General features: G+C 47.5%; 1 protein-coding gene across 11 annotated transcripts in view; it reads left to right on the forward strand.

Annotated features, from left to right (window-relative positions):
- The window catches only part of DMD (dystrophin), a 2,510,493-nt gene that overhangs the window by 166,769 nt on the left and 2,325,949 nt on the right, over positions 1-17,775 (forward strand). Inside the window, exon 1 of one of the 11 annotated variants that reach the window (XM_033949691.1) lies at positions 10,050-10,306. The exons of the other annotated variants lie outside the window; for them this stretch is intronic. Coding sequence (XP_033805582.1) covers positions 10,300-10,306 — 7 coding nt within the window. The 5' untranslated portion in view covers positions 10,050-10,299. Of the gene's footprint in view, positions 1-10,049; positions 10,307-17,775 lie in introns of those variants that run through there. 11 annotated transcript variants of the gene reach the window in all.

Genomic DNA, 17,775 nt, shown 5'->3' on the forward strand with positions numbered 1-17,775 from the left:
CCACTTGGAGTATTGTGTTCAGTTTTGGAGACCGTATCTAGCGAAAGACGTAAGAAGACTTGAGGCGGTCCAGAGGAGGGCGACGTATGAGGAGAGACTGGAAGCCCTGAATATGTATACCCTAGAGGAAAGGAGAGACAGGGGAGATATGATTCAGACGTTCAAATACTTAAAGGGTATTAATGTAGAACAAAATCTTTTCCAGAGAAAGGAAAATGGTAAAACCAGAGGACATAATTTGAGGTTGAGGGGTGGTAGATTCAGGGGGCAATGTTAGGAAATTCTACTTTACGGAGAGGGTGGTGGATGCCTGAAATGCGCTCCCGAGAGAGGTGGTGGAGAGTAAAACTGTGACTGAGTTCAAAGAAGCGTGGGATGAACACAGAAGATTTAGAATCAGAAAATAATATTAAAGATTGAACTAGGCCAGTTACTGGGCAGACTTGTACGGTCTGCGTCTATGTATGGCCGTTTGGAGGAGGATGGGCAGGGGAGGGCTTCAATGGCTGGGAGGGTGTAGATGGGCTAGAGTAAGTCTTAACAGAGATTTTGGCAGTTGGAACCCAAGCACAGTACCGGGTAAAGCTTTGGATTCTTGCCCAGAAATAGCTAAGAAGAAAAAATTAAAAAAATTTAAATTGAATCAGGTTGGGCAGACTGGATGGACCATTCGGGTCTTTATCCGCCGTCATCTGCACATGCCTCAAACACTTTAAGATCATAAGTAGCAACATTCTAGAACTGAGATTGAGATGTCATAATGCCTCATTCCACCAATGACTAAGCTCCGTCCTCATCTGCATAAGCCTCAAACGCTTTAAAACCATAATTAGCAACATTCTAGAACTGAGATTGTGATGTCATAATGCTTCATTCCACCAATGCCTAAGCTCCGTCCTCATTCGCACAAGCCTCGAACCCTTCAAAATCCTAAGTAGCAACATTCTAGAGCTGAGATTGTGATGTCATAATGCCTCATTCCACCAATGCCTAAGCTCTGTCCTCATCTGCACAAGCCTCAAACGCTTTAAAACTGTAAGTGTTCAAGGCTTGTGCGGTTAAGGCAGATCTTACAGGAATGGGGCAGGGATGTGGAGAGTGACAAAACTCACGGGGACAGGGAGATTGAGTTCCTGTGGGGACAAATTTGTCCCCGTGTCATCCTGTACAGTATATTGAATACAGACCCTGCCATCCTCCACAACCTAATTTTCCAGCCTCTAAGTGGATGAAAATGCCTCAAAGCGGCATCCCAATCTTACAACAGTGGAAGAGTCCACTCCTGCGTTCTGCATTCATTTCACTTCCCCTCACTGTCAGATTAGCAAAATCTTCTTTCTCCTCCATCCAGGAGATTACAAAGGAGCTCTTCATTTCTTTCATGGGCTTATTGCATATTTCAATTAGAAATGTATTCACAGTGTCAGCCATAAGCAAAAATACCTGAAGTGTCTTCCTATAGGAGCCTGAAGCAGCTGTACACATGTTTTGCAAGAGAAGGATGAGATTAATGGGGTTAGTACCAAAACAGTCTTATCTTTTGGCTATGTGCTAGCCCTGTGATAGACAGATAGAGCAGGTGAACCAGTAGGATCTATCACACTTCAATGTATTACGTTGAAATTCTTCAAAGTGCAATCTTCAAATCCCTAATGTGGTGTTTGGGGTGCAAAATACGACCAAAGTAGCAACACCTCAACCTATCCAAGTGTGACTGAGGAAAGTGATTGCCATTATAATCCACTGAGATGCAGCAAAATAAGGACAAACAGATAAGTCTTAGGTGGTAAGTGTCAAAAAAAAAAAAAAAGAGATAGGATGGGCCAGCAAAGCGAGGGGACCAAGCTTACAGAAGGTACCTTTCTACCCTTTTGACTCAGGCTGGAAAGACAGGGGCGCCAGGACGCAACTCTTGTCCAGGGCCAATTTTGTGGTCACTTTCTCCTGGGCCTCCTTAAACCCAAACACTGTGGTGTCCAGTCTCCCACAGCAATGGACCTTGGTCCCACAACAGTAGAAATGGTTCCCGCAAAACACTGTGGAACCAGTCCCTGGCCTTCCAGAGGTTAAAATGATGATGTTTATTGATACAAAATTAAAATGCAACACATAATATGATAAAAAACAGCAAAGCTTCACTGTCCGGCATAGTTTCGTGTCATCTGCAAACTTGATTATAAAACAACAAGTAATATAATCAAGTTTGCAGATGACACGAAACTATGCCGGACAGTTGGGTCACTAATGGACATTGAAGAACTCTAAAGAGATTTGAACCAGCTAGAGAAATGGGCGGAAAAGTGGCAGACGAAGTTTAATATAGAGAAATGCAAAGTGATGCAACTGGGAAGGAAAAACAAGGAACATGAATATAAAATGTTAGGTTTGACTTTGGGCAAGAGCGAACAAGAAAGGGATCTGGGGATACTGATTGACAGGACCCTGAAGCCGTCGGCGCAGTGAGCATCAGCGGCAAAGAAAGCAATCAGGATGTTGGGCATGATAAAGAAGGGAATCATGAGTAGATCGGCGGACGTCATAATACCACTTTACAGAGCAACGGTCAGACCACACCTGGAGTACTGTGTCCAGCACTGGTCTCCCTACCTAAAGAAGGATGTGACCCTGCTGGAGAGGGTGCAGAGGCGAGCCACGAAGCTAGTAGAAGGTATGGAAAATTTGAGCTACAAAGAACGCCTCAGGAAACTGGGCTTATTCACCCTTGAGAAGGGAAGACTGCGAGGGGATATGATAGAGACTTATAAAATAATAAAAGGATTCGACAAAATAGAGCGAGAAGCATCGTGAATCAGACAAGAGGTCATGGACTGAAGTTCAGAGGCGACAAATACCAGGACAAATACCAGGAAGTTCTGTTTCACGCAGCGTGTGGTGGACACTGCAAAAGTTAGAGGAATGGTCTAATGCCTGGCAACTAAAATTCAATGCAAAGAAATGCAGAGTAATGCATTTGGGGATTAATAATAGGAAGGAACCGTATATGCTGGGAGGAGAGAAGCTGATATGCACGGACGGGGAGAGAGACCTTGGGGTGATAGTGTCCGAAGATCTAAAGGCGAAAAAACAGTGTGACAAGGCAGTGGCTGCTGCCAGAAGGATTCTGGGCTGTATAAAGAGAGGCGTAGTCAGTAGAAGGAAGAAGGTGTTGATGCCCCTGTACAGGTCATTGGTGAGGCCCCACTTGGAGTATTGTGTTCAGTTTTGGAGACCGTATCTGGCAAAAGACGTAAGAAGACTTGAGGCGGTCCAGAGGAGGGCGACGTATGAGGAGAGACTGGAAGCCCTGAATATGTATACCCTAGAGGAAAGGAGAGACAGGGGAGATATGATTCAGACGTTCAAATACTTAAAGGGTATTAATGTAGAACAAAATCTTTTCCAGAGAAAGGAAAATGGTAAAACCAGAGGACATAATTTGAGGTTGAGGGGTGGTAGATTCAGGGGCAATGTTAGGAAATTCTACTTTACGGAGAGGGTGGTGGATGCCTGAAATGCGCTCCCGAGAGAGGTGGTGGAGAGTAAAACTGTGACTGAGTTCAAAGAAGCGTGGGATGAACACAGAAGATTTAGAATCAGAAAATAATATTAAAGATTGAACTAGGCCAGTTACTGGGCAGACTTGTACGGTCTGCGTCTATGTATGGCCGTTTGGAGGAGGATGGGCAGGGGAGGGCTTCAATGGCTGGGAGGGTGTAGATGGGCTAGAGTAAGTCTTAACAGAGATTTTGGCAGTTGGAACCCAAGCACAGTACCGGGTAAAGCTTTGGATTCTTGCCCAGAAATAGCTAAGAAGAAAAATAAAAAAATAAAAAAAAATTAAATTGAATCAGGTTGGGCAGACTGGATGGACCATTCGGGTCTTTATCTGCCATCATCTACTATGTTACTATGTTATGTTACTAATGCTCTCCCAGAGGAGGTTGTGACAGAAACCACCATTCTGGGTTTCAAGGGCAAGTTGGATGCACACCTTCTTGCAAATCACATTGATGGATACGGATAAACAGGTCTTCATTGGGGAACACCTGGCTTGGCCTCCGCGTGTGCGGGTCACCGGACTGGATGGACCAAAGGTCTGATTCGGTGAAGGCGTTTCTTATGTTCTTACATAAAGTCACTTGCTGTAAACAGATATCCAGACCCTACACGGGCCGTGTTTGCCTTCATCAGGGGTCCTATTTACAAAGCTGGGTACATCCATTTAGCACCAGACAAAACAGGCCACTTTTCAAACAGAAGGTACCTGTGTGTTCTGTTGAGGTCTCCTGCTTCGAGTCCGACGAACTGGTTTTCCTTTGAGATACTGTTTTCTCTCCAGCTTGGGTTGGTTCAGTGGCTGTCTCTACTTTCTCCTGGTGCAATTTTCAAAAGGAAAATGCTTTTCCCGTGAGAACTGGTTTAAATTAAAATCCACGAGTAAGAAATACCTCCAAACTTTGCATAAAGACACAATTTGATAGGTGCCCTCAGGAAGGGTAATTTTCAAAATCACATTCAGGGATGAAAAGCGCTTTATCCATACGATTAGAGTTTTTGTAAAATTGGACTTCAAATAAGCAGGTAAACAACTCCCAAGGTTTTTAATTGTAGGGCTTATTGTAAATGATACTGAATTCATCTTAATTATTGGTTCAATAATAATCTTTTGGGATGCCACAAAAAATATTTTTGTTTTTTTCCTGATTTAATTTCAATTTGAATGCCTGCATCCAGGATTCCATCGCATTTGACAGAGTAGTGTAGGGGCGAAAATCTTTGTGGAGCGTCTCTATGGGCACAAACTTGCAGACCATCCAAATCCCCCCCTCAAAGAAAAAACAACCCAGCCTACTATCTTATATAAAGGCATCCCTTTACCTCTTCTCTTTCTACCGAGTTTCTTACGCAGGCATGCTTGAGTTTACAAATGAAAGGAAATGTGCCCCCGAGTCGCGCAGTAAGGACGCATTTTTCAACTTATTTTTCGATAACAAAATGAGACCTTTCATTAAAATTTCCCACTCCATTTCAAATGAAAGCATGTCCCCACCCTGCATTAATAATTGTGTCATTCTGCCGTTCCATCCTCAGTGAATGGCGAGCGGGAGGAGCTTTCCTGATTTTTTTCCTCTTCCTCCTCTCCACCACTGGTTCTTAAACCTGACCTGGGGGACCCACAGCCAGTCAGGTTTTCAAGATATCCCTAATGAATATGCATGCGCAGTGATGTAGTAAGGGCAGTCCGCCATTGGCACCATCTTGGTTGCACTGGAACCCGTCCTTCCCCCGCTGCACATGGGCCTTCGCTCTCCCCCACCCCACTGTACCTCTAGCTCTTTGCCGACGCAAGCGGCAACTCCAACCTGCTGCTTGCACCAGTGTTGGGTCTCCCTCTGACATCACTTCCAGGTCCCATGCCCAGGAAGTAGCATCAGAGGGAGAGCCGATGCCGACACGGGCAGCAAGTTGGTGATGCTGCTTGCACTGGGAACGTTAAAGAGGGATTGGGGGGAAGGAAGGGAGTAGGGCGGAAAAGAAGAGGGTGGGGGAGGGGTGTCACTGCCACAGGCACCTCTCACGCTCGCTACGCCACTGTATGCATGAGGTTGATTTCCTTATAACAGAGGTGGCCGGCATGCAAATCTATCTGATACATATTCATTAGGGATATCTTGAAAACCTGACTAGCTGGGGGTCCCCCAGGACAGGTTTAAGAACCTGAATCTATACAGTTCTTAAGAACACATGAATTTGTCATCCTGAGTCATGGCAATGATCCTTCTAGCCCAGTATTCTGCGTCCAGTGGTGGCCAAGCCAGGTCACAAGTACCCAGCAAGATCCCAAAGAGTAGCAAGATTCCATGCTACTGGTTTTCCCCCATGTCTGTCTCAATAGCAGACTATGGACTTTTCCTCCAGGAATTTGTCCAAACTGTTTTTTAAACCCAAATTTGCTGTTTTCGCCACATCCTCTGGCAAAGACGTCCAGAGCTTGACTATTTGTTCAATGAAAACATGTTTCCTCCTCTTTGTTGTAAAAGTATTACTATGCAAATTAATGGAGTGTCTCCTTGTCTTTGTACTTTTTGACAGAATAAACAATTGATTTGGGTTGAACTGTTCTACTCAACCTAGGATTCTGTAGACATATCAAATCCCCCCTCAGCTGTCTCTTCTCTAGCCGAAGAGTTTAAACGAGGGGGGAAATCTGACCCAAACGCGGTCTTCCTTGGGGTGCCTGCACCCCTCCTCCTCTCTGCCCCAACTTCCCACTCTTCTCCCTGCCCGCGTGCTCACCTGCATGCGCACGGGGAAGGGGCGTGCACACGTGCAGGGGGGAGGGGAAGAGGGCAGGAGAGGGGTGCTACCTCCCTGAGCGCCAGTCACCCTCGCTATGCCACTGGTCCCTACCTCTTAAGCCTCTCCTCATATGAGTTCCATCCCCTTAATCATTTTGGTCATCCTTCTTTGAAGCTCTTATAATTCTGCTATGTGTTTTTGTGAGATGTGGTGGCTAGAATTGCACACAGAACTCAAGATGAGGTTGCACCGTGGAGAAATATAGAGACACTGTAATATACTTTGCCTTCTACAAAAGAAAGAACATAGGCTTTTTTGGCCTCCACTGCCCACCGAGAAGATGATTTTCAACATATTGTCCACCATGACATCTAAATCTTTTTTCTTGGTTGGTGTTTCATAATGTGGAACCTAGCATCAAATAACTATGATTTGGATAATTCTTCCCAATGTACATAAGGTGAAATTTCATTTGCAATCTGGATGCCCAATTTCCTATCTAAGGTTCTCACAATCTGCGTGCACTTTAAGGATTTGGAATAGTTTTCTGTTATCTGCAAATTTAATCGTCTCACTTGTCCATTTCCAGATAACTTATAAATGTTTAAAAGCAGAGATCTCTGTGGCACTCCACTGTTCACCTTCCTCCATTGAAAGAATTAACCAGTTAATCCTCCCCTCGGTTTTCTATATTTTCACCACTTCACAACAGAATATTGCCCTCCTACCCATGGCTTTCTAATTTTCTCAGGAGACTCTCGTGAGGGACTTTGTCAAAACCTTTCTGAAACTAAGCCCCGCCTAGGATGGCAGCATGTGGGTAATGGTGGCATAGCAGCAGAGATGTATCTCATCTCCCCTTCCCCTGCCACTACTGCTGTTCTTCTGGGCTACTCCAGAGGTACTTCATGCTGGTGCAAAACCTTTCGGTAGAGGCCCATACTCAATTGTTACCTGAATAAATCTGTGTAAACCATTCTGAGCTCCGCTGAGAGAACAGTCTAGAAATTTCAATAAATAGTGTGGAGAGTTTCAGCCTCTGATAACCAGAGCTGCTATTGTGATGACATAATGCCTCATTCCACCAATAAGAGCCAACCTCATCAGTGATGTCACAGTGGCTTCATTGTCCTAGACTTGGTTCACTTTTGCTACATTTTGATTTCTACAGTGGTGCAGTGGTTAAAGCTACAGCCTCAGCACCCTGAGCTTGTGGGTTCAAATCCCACACTGCTCCTTGTGACCCTGGGCAAGTCACTTTACCCCCATTGCCTCAGGTACATTAGATAGAGTGTGAGCCCCCTGGGACAGACAGGGAAAATGCTTGAGTTCCTGAATAAATTCATGCAAACCATTCTGAGCTCCCCTGGGACAAGCAATCTCCACGCTCGTTTTGGTGTCTTTCCCCCTAGAGCAGGGGTAGGCAATTCCGGTCCTCGAGAGCCAGAGCCAGGCCAGGTTTTCAGGATCGCCACAATAAATATGCATGAGATAGATTTGCAGCTCAAGGAGGCATTGCATGCAAATCCATCTCATACATATTCATTGTGGAGATCCTGAAAACCTGACCTGGCTCCGGCTCTTGAGGACCGGAGTTCCCTACCCCTGCCCCATAGTGTGAGTTGGGAGGGGAGCACACACATGTACACATTGGCCACTGGATACAGCAAAGCCCTATAAAATGAAGACATTTTTGAAATCATTCCAGTCTGCTTGGTAGACTGGGAGTAAGGGACAAGCAATCTCCACGCTCGTTTTGGTGTCTTTCCCCCTAGAGCAGGGGTAGGCATTTCCGGTCCTCGAGAGCCGGAGCCAGGCCAGGTTTTCAGGATCGCCACAATAAATATGCATGAGATAGATTTGCATGCACTGCTTTCAATGCATATTCATTGGGGAGATCCTGAAAACCTGACCTGGCTCCGGCTCTCGAGGACCGGAATTGCCTACTCCTGCCCCATAGTGTGAGTTGGGAGGGGAGCACACACATGTAAACCAGGGGTCTCAAAGTCCCTCCTTGAGGGCCGCAATCCAATTGGGTTTTCAGGATTTCCCCAATGAATATGCATGAGATCTATGTGCATTCACTGCTTTCAATGCATATTCTTTGGAGAAATCCTGAAAACCCGACTGGATTGCGGCCCTCAAGGAGGGACTTTGAGATCCCTGCATGTAAACAGTGGCCGCTGAATGCAGCATCTGAAAGCCCTATAAAATGAAGACATTTTGAAATCATTCCAGTCTGCTTGGTAGACTGGGAGAAAGGGACAAGCTATCTCCACGCTTGTTTTGGTGTCTTTCTCCCCTGTCCCAGGAGTAGGCAATTCCGGTCCTCAGAGCCGGAGCCAGGTCAGATTTTCAGGATCTCCACAATAAATATGCATGAGATAGATTTGCAGCTCAAGGAGGCAGTGCATGCAAATCCATCTCATACATATTCATTGGGGGAAATCCTGAAAACCCTGATTGGATTCCAGCCCTCAAGGACAGGAGTTGCCCAGCCCTGGTCTACTTCAATTCGGAGCAAAGAAACATCAATGTTCAAAGGGATCTTGGGGTAGAAAACTCTTGAGCTCTCCTTTCAATTGATCTAAGCCAGGGGTAGGCAATTCCGGTCCTCGAGAGCTGGAGCCAGGTCAGGTTTTCAGGATCTCCACCATAAATATGCATGAGATAGATTTGCATGCACTGCTTTCAATGCATATTCATTGGGGAGATCCTGAAAACCTGACCTGGCTCCGGCTCTCGAGGACCGGAATTGCCTACTCCTGCCCCATAGTGTGAGTTGGGAGGGGAGCACACACATGTAAACCAGGGGTCTCAAAGTCCCTCCTTGAGGGCCGCAATCCAATTGGGTTTTCAGGATTTCCCCAATGAATATGCATGAGATCTATGTGAATGCACTTCTTTCAATGCATATTCTTTGGAGAAATCCTGAAAACCCGACTGGATTGCGGCCCTCAAGGAGGGACTTTGAGATCCCTGCATGTAAACAGTGGCCGCTGAATGCAGCATCTGAAAGCCCTATAAAATGAAGACATTTTGAAATCATTCCAGTCTGCTTGGTAGACTGGGAGTAAGGGACAAGCAATCTCCACGCTTGTTTTGGTGTCTTTCTCCCCTGTCCCAGGAGTAGGCAATTCCGGTCCTCAGAGCCGGAGCCAGGTCAGGTTTTCAGGATCTCCACAATAAATATGCATGAGATAGATTTGCAGCTCAAGGAGGCAGTGCATGCAAATCCATCTCATACATATTCATTGGGGGAAATCCTGAAAACCCTGATTGGATTCCAGCCCTCAAGGACAGGAGTTGCCCAGCCCTGGTCTAGTTCAATTCGGAGCAAAGAAACATCAATGTTCAAAGGGATCTTGGGGTAGAAAACTCTTGAGCTCTCCTTTCAATTGATCTAAGCCAGGGGTAGGCAATTCCGGTCCTCGAGAGCTGGAGCCAGGTCAGGTTTTCAGGATCTCCACCATAAACATGCATGAGATAGATTTGCAGCTCAAGGGGGCAAATCCATCTCATACATATTCATGGCGGAGATCCTGAAAACCTGAGCTGGCTCAGGCTCTGAGGACCGGAATTGCCTACCCCTGCCCTAGAATTAGCCAACGGGCAGAAATGGCAACCTTATTGAAGGTGGACTGATCACCGAGGGAGGTTCGAGCCCCGACCCAGCCAACCGAAATTGCAAAGGAGGCGACCCCCCCCCTCCCTCCCCCCAAATGAAAATGTGAAGCCGGGCGGTGAGCGCTGGAATGCCGATTGCGCGCCTACATCGCGCTCCAGCTGCGCGGGCAAGCCCCGACGGCCGGGCAAAGGGGGCGGGCGCGAGCGGCCACCGCCGCGGCGGAGAGGGGGGCCCGCCTTGCCCGGCTTGAATCATGCGAGAGGGGAGCTGCCGCAATTCCAGGCGATTCCCCGGCTCCCAGCAGGCGCTTGCGGGAGGATGACAGAAGCCGTGAGTGGTGGCGCGATGGAGTGAGCAGGAAGGCAGCTGGCATGGAAGGTAGGACTGGGGCACAGTGGCCATGACAAAGCAGATGCTGGCGACGAGCTGGTAGCCTTGCATTTTCGGCAACTTGCCTCTTGAGTGTGGGGGGGGGGGCATTCAGGCTTGCATTTTCATTTTTAGAACGAATTTCATTGCCAGCTCACCCTACCCTCCTCCCTTTTGTTTTTTCCTTTTCAGCAGGGTTGCATGAAGGAAAAGCTTAGCAATACGTGTATCCTACTGGCATCTGTTTTCAGCTGGTGGGCTGTGGGCATCTCGGGGGTTGCCCAGCTGGTATCTCAATCCTCTTGTGGGGTTTTTTTTCTGTATGGGGGTGCATAGGGGAGGGCAGGAGGGGGGTGCTTCAAAGCTGTTTGTACAGAAAGGACGGCGAAGGCTGGTTTTGTCTCAGATGGGCACTTTTGAATGTCAACATGTTGCTGCCATCTCCATTCAGGAAGAGACAGGCTTGAGTTTCAGGTGCCTCCAGCAGAAAAAGTTCAAGAGAGGCTTTCTGGGTTTGATTTCTGGGTGGTCTCAGCCCTTTTAAGCTGACATAGTGGCAGTCATTATAGGCAGTTTTGCCAGTGCTAAGGTGGACTTCCTAGGCTGCGGCTGGTAGGTAATGGCTTAAAGGAAGGGTTTGGGGGGGTTTTCCTTGTAGCATTTAATATTCCGTGGCTAAATAAATCATGAATCACCTCGATAAAGGAAGAAAAATGCTTTTTTTTTTGTTGCTAAACTGACACTTTAACATTCTTTTTTTTTTTTTTTTTTTTTTTTACAAAATAATGCTATATTTAAAAACAAAAACCCCCAAAGAATTAAGTAAGTGAAGGAATTCTCCTCTCCTAGACTAAATTCATGTTTTACAGAGTACAATCGCTGATTTGGAGGGGGGCTGAAGGGAGGCTGCTTATTATTATTTTAACAAAGTCGTAGTGAGTGATGCAGACCTGGCAAAAGCGACCCCCTCCCCTTCCGAGAGGACTGGTGGCAGATCCTTGACTATTCCAGAATTTTAATGACCCCAAACCTATAAGGTTAGTAACCTCATGCGCTGCCCAAGAAAACTTTCCCAATAGATCTGAAGACGAAATACGTACTCGGGAAGTATGGCAGCGTGGAGATTGGCGCCATCAATCGGGAGAACTCCTCACAGGGGTTGTGGGTAGCCCAGCGATTAGAGCAGTGAACCCAGATCCCACCTTGTGACCTTGATCAACTCACTTAGGGGGGTCTTTTGACAAAGCCGCATTAGGTGCTAACACGTGTGTAACATGGGGAAAAAAAATGGAGTACCGTGGGACGCATTCAGGCATCTTGTGGGAACTCTGAAATCCGCGCGTGCTAAAATAATTCTAATTTTTTTTGTGGGGGCATTCAGGGGCGGAGAGCGGGTGCTCCTGTGCTAACCAATTGGTGCATGGATAACACAGAAGCTCTTGTTGGGTGACAGTAAGTGCTCGCGTGGTAATTATCTAAAATGTCTGGGTGCCAATGGCAACTAGCCCTTGGTCATGAATGCAAAAATTAGAAAAATGGCCTGTGGAATGGTGTGCTAAGGCCACTTTTAACCAGAGCTTAGCATTTCTCTATTTCCTCAGATGCAGCTCCCTCTTGAGCTACCACTGAAAGAATGTGAGAAAAATGTATTTATTTATTCAGTTTTCTATATCATGCTCACAGGGGAGCTCAGAGCGGTTTACATTTCTCCCTCTGTATTTGCGGTATCGCTTATTCGCAATTTTTTTTTTTTTGTATGCTGATTCTGCCCCCCCCCCCAAATTACATCATGAGTAAAGTTCCTTTTCTTTTACTGTACTGATTAAAAAAAAAAGTTTAGTGCTTACCAACAATCACTCTGCTTCCGTGCTTTCTCCCCCAAAATCGCAGCTTCAAATCTTTCACCCTGAAAATTGCTGCTTCCCAGCTTCCTAGTGGGCACAGAGGAAAATGCTGCTTCCCAGCATGCATGGAGAAAATTGCTATTAATCCTGAAAATCGCTGGGAATCGCTGCTTGCCTGCTATAAGCCCTAAAAACTTTGGGAATCGCTGCTTGCCTGCCATAAGCCCTAAAAATCACGAATAACTGTTGAAAAGTTATTCACGGTTTCAATAGTAAAAACGCTGACTTTTACAAAAAATAAAATCCACGAATAACATATAAAACGTTATTCGTGGTTTTTCCATATTCGTGGCTATGTTCCGCCTGCATCCACCGCGAATACGGAGGGAGAAGTGTACATGAATTTATTCAGGTATTTGAGCATTTTTCTCTGACTGTCCTGGCGGGCTCACAATCTAATGTACCTGGGGCAGTGGGGGGATTAAGTGACTTGCCCAGGGTCACAAGGAGCGGCATGGGTTTGAACCCACAACCTCATGGTGCTGAGGCTGTAACTTTAACCCCTGCACCACTCTAGAAATCAAAATGTAGAAAAAGTGAGCCAAGTCTAGGACAATGAAGCCATTGTGACATCACTGCTGAGGTTGGCTCTTATTGGTGGAATGAGGCATTGTGACATCACAATACCAGCTGTGTTTATCAGAGGCTGAAACACTGCACACTATTTATTTATTTAATTTTCTATACTGTTCTCCCAGGGGAGCTCAGAACGGTTTACATGAATCTATTCAGGTACTCAAGCATTTTTCCCTATCTGTCCCAGGGGGCTCACACTATCTAATGTACCCAGAGCAATGGGGGGATTAAGTGACTTGCCCAGAGTCACAAGGAGCAGAGTGGATTGGAACCCACAACCTCAGGGTGCTGAGGTTGTAGCTTTGACCGCTGTGCCTCACTCTCCCCTCCGCTCCCACTCACGTTTTAAGGGTGGCATCCTGGAACCCTGCAGTGAGCTGTGCCATACGTCTTTTGGAGGCTAAACTGTGATGTTGGAGGCGTGTGAATTCAAAGATTAGTTTTCTAGTATGCGTTTGGTTTGGTTGTTTCTTTCTTAAAATCAACATTAGTTGTATTTCATGGCTCAGTTTTGTGCCGATGCCTCAGGTTCTTGCTCAAGTGGCCGTTTGCCCTGATTTACGAGCACTGAAGTGCCAACCATGTCCTTCTCAGCCCTTCCGTCATCTGGGTCCTCCAGTATTCCTTCCATGGTGTGTGGGGCTGGGATCTGCCTAGTGTCGTTTTGCAAGCACTAGTGTGTCTCTAACTTGCTTTGATCACAGGACACTAGATGGAGCCAGTGGTTGATTATTAGATGCCAGAAATCTGAAATGGTCAAGTGGTCCGGAAGCAAATAGATCATCTTTTTTAGTCTGTACCAGGAAGCCACTTATATGCTTTTGTGATACATTTCATTTCAATATATGCAGCTTTTCTCCTGCATCCTACCGCGTGGCTGGTTGTAAATAATGTTAACTCGCTTTTATTCACGTGCAGATTTTGCTGCAAAAACCAGGCAGAAATGTATGTTCAACTTAAAGCACCTCTAATTCTGCTTTAAGATGCTGGTAACTTATTAAGGACTTCTTCAAACTGACAAGGAACATTATTTTAGGACACTATGTATTTATTTATTCAATTTTCTATACCATTCTCCCAGGGGATCTCAGAATGGTTTACATTAGTTTATTCAGGTACTCAAGCATTTTCCACTGTCTGTCATGGTGGACTCACAATCTATCTAATGTACTTGGGGCAACAGGGTGATTAAGTGACTTGCCCAGGGTCACAGGGATTGAACCCACAACCTCAGGGTGCTGAGGCTGTAGCTTTAACCACTGCGCCACTCTAGAAATCAAAATGTACCAAATGTGGGCCAAGTCTAGGACAATGAAGCCATTGTGACATCACTGATGAGGTTGGCTCTTATTGGTGGAATGAGGCATTGTGACATCACAGGATCAGCTCTGGTTACCAGAGGCTGAAACTGTTCACACTATTTATTCCGTTTTCTCTACTGTTCTCCTAGGGGATCTCAGAATGGTTTACATGATTTTATTCAGGTACTGAAGCATTTTTCCTTGTCTGTCCCAGTGGCCTCGCAATCTAGCTAATGTACCTGGGGCAATGGGGATTAAGTGACTTGCCCAGGGTCACAGGGATTGAACCCACAACCTCAGGGTGCTGAGGCTGTAGCTTTAACCCCTGCACCACTCTAGAAATCAACATGTAGGAAACGTGAGCCAAGCCTAGGACAATGAAGCCACTGTGACATCACTGATGAGGTTGGCTCTTATTGGTGGTAGACCTAAGGGTGGTAGAGGGACATAAAGAGGTTGGGGGCAGCTTTGACTATACTTGGGAGGGAGGCAGTGGTGTGGTAAGGGGGCGCAAGGGTGGTGGTGCGCCCTGGGTGCCAGGTTGGTGGGGGCACCGGCACCCCTCCACCTCTCCGCCCTCTTCCCACTCCTCCCCTCACCACGTGTGCCCCTCTTCTGTTCCCCTTACCTCTAGTTCAACATGTTCCTCGTGACTGTGTCAGCTCTTCCGCTGACGTCACTTCTGGGTGCCGCGCATAGGAACTGGCGTGAGACGGAGAGGCGCCAAGGTCGCGAGGAGCACGATGAAGTTGTTCCTCTTGGCAGTGAGCGACTAGAGGTTCAGCATTCTATTTCTAATGCTATGAGAGACAATCTGTGGATTCATAGCAAATGACGGCAGATAAAGACCCGAGTGGCCCATCCAGTCTACCCATACATGCTCCATAAATTAATCATTTAATTTTTCTTATCTATTTCAGGGCCAGAATCCAAAGCTCTACCCGGTACTGTTCTTAGGTTCCAACCGCTGACGTCTCCATCAAAGCTCACTACAGCCCATCCTCCCCCATACGGCGATATACAGACACAGACCGTGCAAGTCTGCCCAGTCCTGGCCTTAGTTCAATATTTACTATTCTTTTCTGATTCTAGATCCTCTGTGTTCATCCCACGCTTTTTTGAACTCCGTCACCGTTTTCCTCTCCCTCTCTTTCTTTGTCTTTCTCTCTCTCTCTTTCTTTCTCTCGCTCTTTTTTTGTCTTTTTCTCTCTTTCTTTCTTTGTCTTTCTCTCTCTCTTTTTCTTTCTCTCTCTCATAGTAACATAGTAGATGACGGCAGATAAAGACCGAATGGCCCATCCAGTCTGCCCAACCTGATTCAATTTAAATTTTTTTAATTAATTTTTCTTCTTATCTATTTCTGGGCGAGAATCCAAAGCTTTACCCGGTACTGTGCTTGGGTTCCAACTGCCGAAATCTCTGTTAAGACTTACTCCAGCCCATCTACACCCTCCCAGCCATTGAAGCCCTCCCCAGCCCATCCTCCACCAAACAGCCATACACAGACACAGACCGTGCAAGTCTGCCCAGTAACTGGCCTAGTTCAATCTTTAATATTATTTTCTGATTCTAGACCCTTTGGCCCTGATTCTCCAAAAGTGCGTCCCGATTTTAGGCAGCTGTAGAAGTCCTACAGCTGTCTAATCAGCCAATCGGGATGCACGTTTTTAAAAAAAAAAATGCTCCCCAGGCAGGCCTGAAGGCGCCTCCGGGAGCCTAGGGAGACCCGCAAGATGCCTAAGCTCGCCTACAGGCCTTAGGCGAACTTAGGCGGCCCTACGCGTCTCCCTAGTAGAGGAAGAGACGCTTAAAATGTAGGCCAGCAAAATGCTGGTCTACATTGTAAGTAGACGCGGCCGCTATACTGATCGCGGCAAGGGATCTCCCTGCTGCAATAAAGTATAGCGGCCGCGGCCGCCTGTCCCATCACCGACAGGAGGATGCCTAACTCCTCCTGTCGGAACCCCGAACCCCGGAACCCCCTCCCCCCCAAACTCGTAATCGCCGACAGGAGGATGCCCAACTCCTTCTGTCGGAACCCCGGAACCCCCTCACCCCCAAACTCGTAATCGCCGACAGGAGGATGCCCAACTCCTCCTGCCGGAAAGCCCAACGACCCCCCGCCCCAACTAATCTCCCTCCCCCAACTAACCTTTCAATGTTGGTCAGCTGGACGGGTCTTGCTGCCGTCCAGCCGACGGGTCTGCCTCGTGGAAATGAGACGGCACGCCCCTTCCCGGCCCATCCCCGCTAAATCTAAGACCTGATTGGCCCAGGCTGTAGAAGCCTGGACCAATCAGGCCTTAGGCATAGCGGGTCCGCACATCCCCACTAATCCTAAGGTCTGATTGGCCAAGGTGCCTAGCCTGGGCCAATCAGGCCTTAGATTTAGCGGGGATGGGCCGGAAGGGGCGTGCCATCTCATTTCCACGAGGCAGACCCGTCGGCTGGACGGCAGCAAGACCCGTCCAGCTGACCAACATTGCAAGGTTAGTTGGGGGGAGGGAGATTAGTTGGGGCGGGGGGTCGTTGGGCTTTCCGGCAGGAGGAGTTGGGCATCCTCCTGTCGGCGATTACGAGTTTGGGGGGGAGGGGGTTCCGGGGTTACGACAGGAGGAGTTGGGCATCCTCCTGTCGGCGATTACGAGTTTGGGGGGGGAGGGGGTTCCGGGGTTCCGACATGACGAGTTGGGCATCCTCCTGTCGGCGATTACGAGTTTGGGGGGGAGGGGGGTCCGGGGTTCCGACAGGAGGAGTTGGGCATCCTCCTGTCAGCGATTACGAGTTTGGGGGGGAGGGGGCTCGGGGTTCCGACAGGAGGAGTTAGGCATTCTCCTGTCGGTGATGGGACAGGCGGCCGCAACAACCGCGGCCGCTATACATATTGCAGCAGGGAGATCCCTTGCTGCCAAAAGTATAGCGGCCGCGTCTAATTTAACCCGATTCTCTAAAGACGCCGGTTACAGAATCGGCGTTTAGTATAGGACGCCTCTCCCGGGCGGCCTGCCTGGGGAGCATTTTTTTAAAAAAAACGTGCATCCCGATTGGCTGATTAGACAGCTGTAGGACGTCTACAGCTGCCTAAAATCAGGACGCACTTTTGGAGAATCAGGGCCTTTGTGTTCATCCCACGCTTCTTTGAACTCAGTCACAGTTTTACTCTCCATCACTTCTCTCGGGAGCGCATTCCAGGAATCCACTACCTTCTCTGTAAAGTAGAATTTCCTTACATTGCTCTTGAATCGGTGACGGGACAAAAGCGCGAGAGACATCAGCATGCCGACATTGCAGCGCCAACAATTCGGCGCAAGACACCAGTGTGCCGGCAAAAAACTTACTTTTAAAGAGCTGCGACGGGGGGTGTTGGGGAAACCCCCCCACTTTATTTCATACTCTTCGCGCTACTGTTGGGGGGGGGCGTGGGGGGGTACAACCCCCATGTTATAAAGGAAATATACTTTTTCCCCCAAAATCGGGAAAAAGTTAAGTTTACTCTATAATGGAGGGTTCCAACCCCCCAAGCCCCCCCCCTCCCATGGCAGCGCGAAGACTATGAAGTAAACTGGGGGGGTTCCCCACTCACACCCCACGTTGGAGCTCTTTAAAAGTAAGGTTTTTGCCGGCGCACTGGTGTCTTGCGCCAAATTGTCGGCGCTGGAATGTCGGCACGCTGATGTCTCGCGCTTGAATGACTATG

The sequence above is a fragment of the Geotrypetes seraphini genome, chromosome 6, assembly GCF_902459505.1.
Source record: "Geotrypetes seraphini chromosome 6, aGeoSer1.1, whole genome shotgun sequence".
NCBI classification, from domain to species: Eukaryota; Metazoa; Chordata; class Amphibia; order Gymnophiona; family Dermophiidae; genus Geotrypetes; species Geotrypetes seraphini.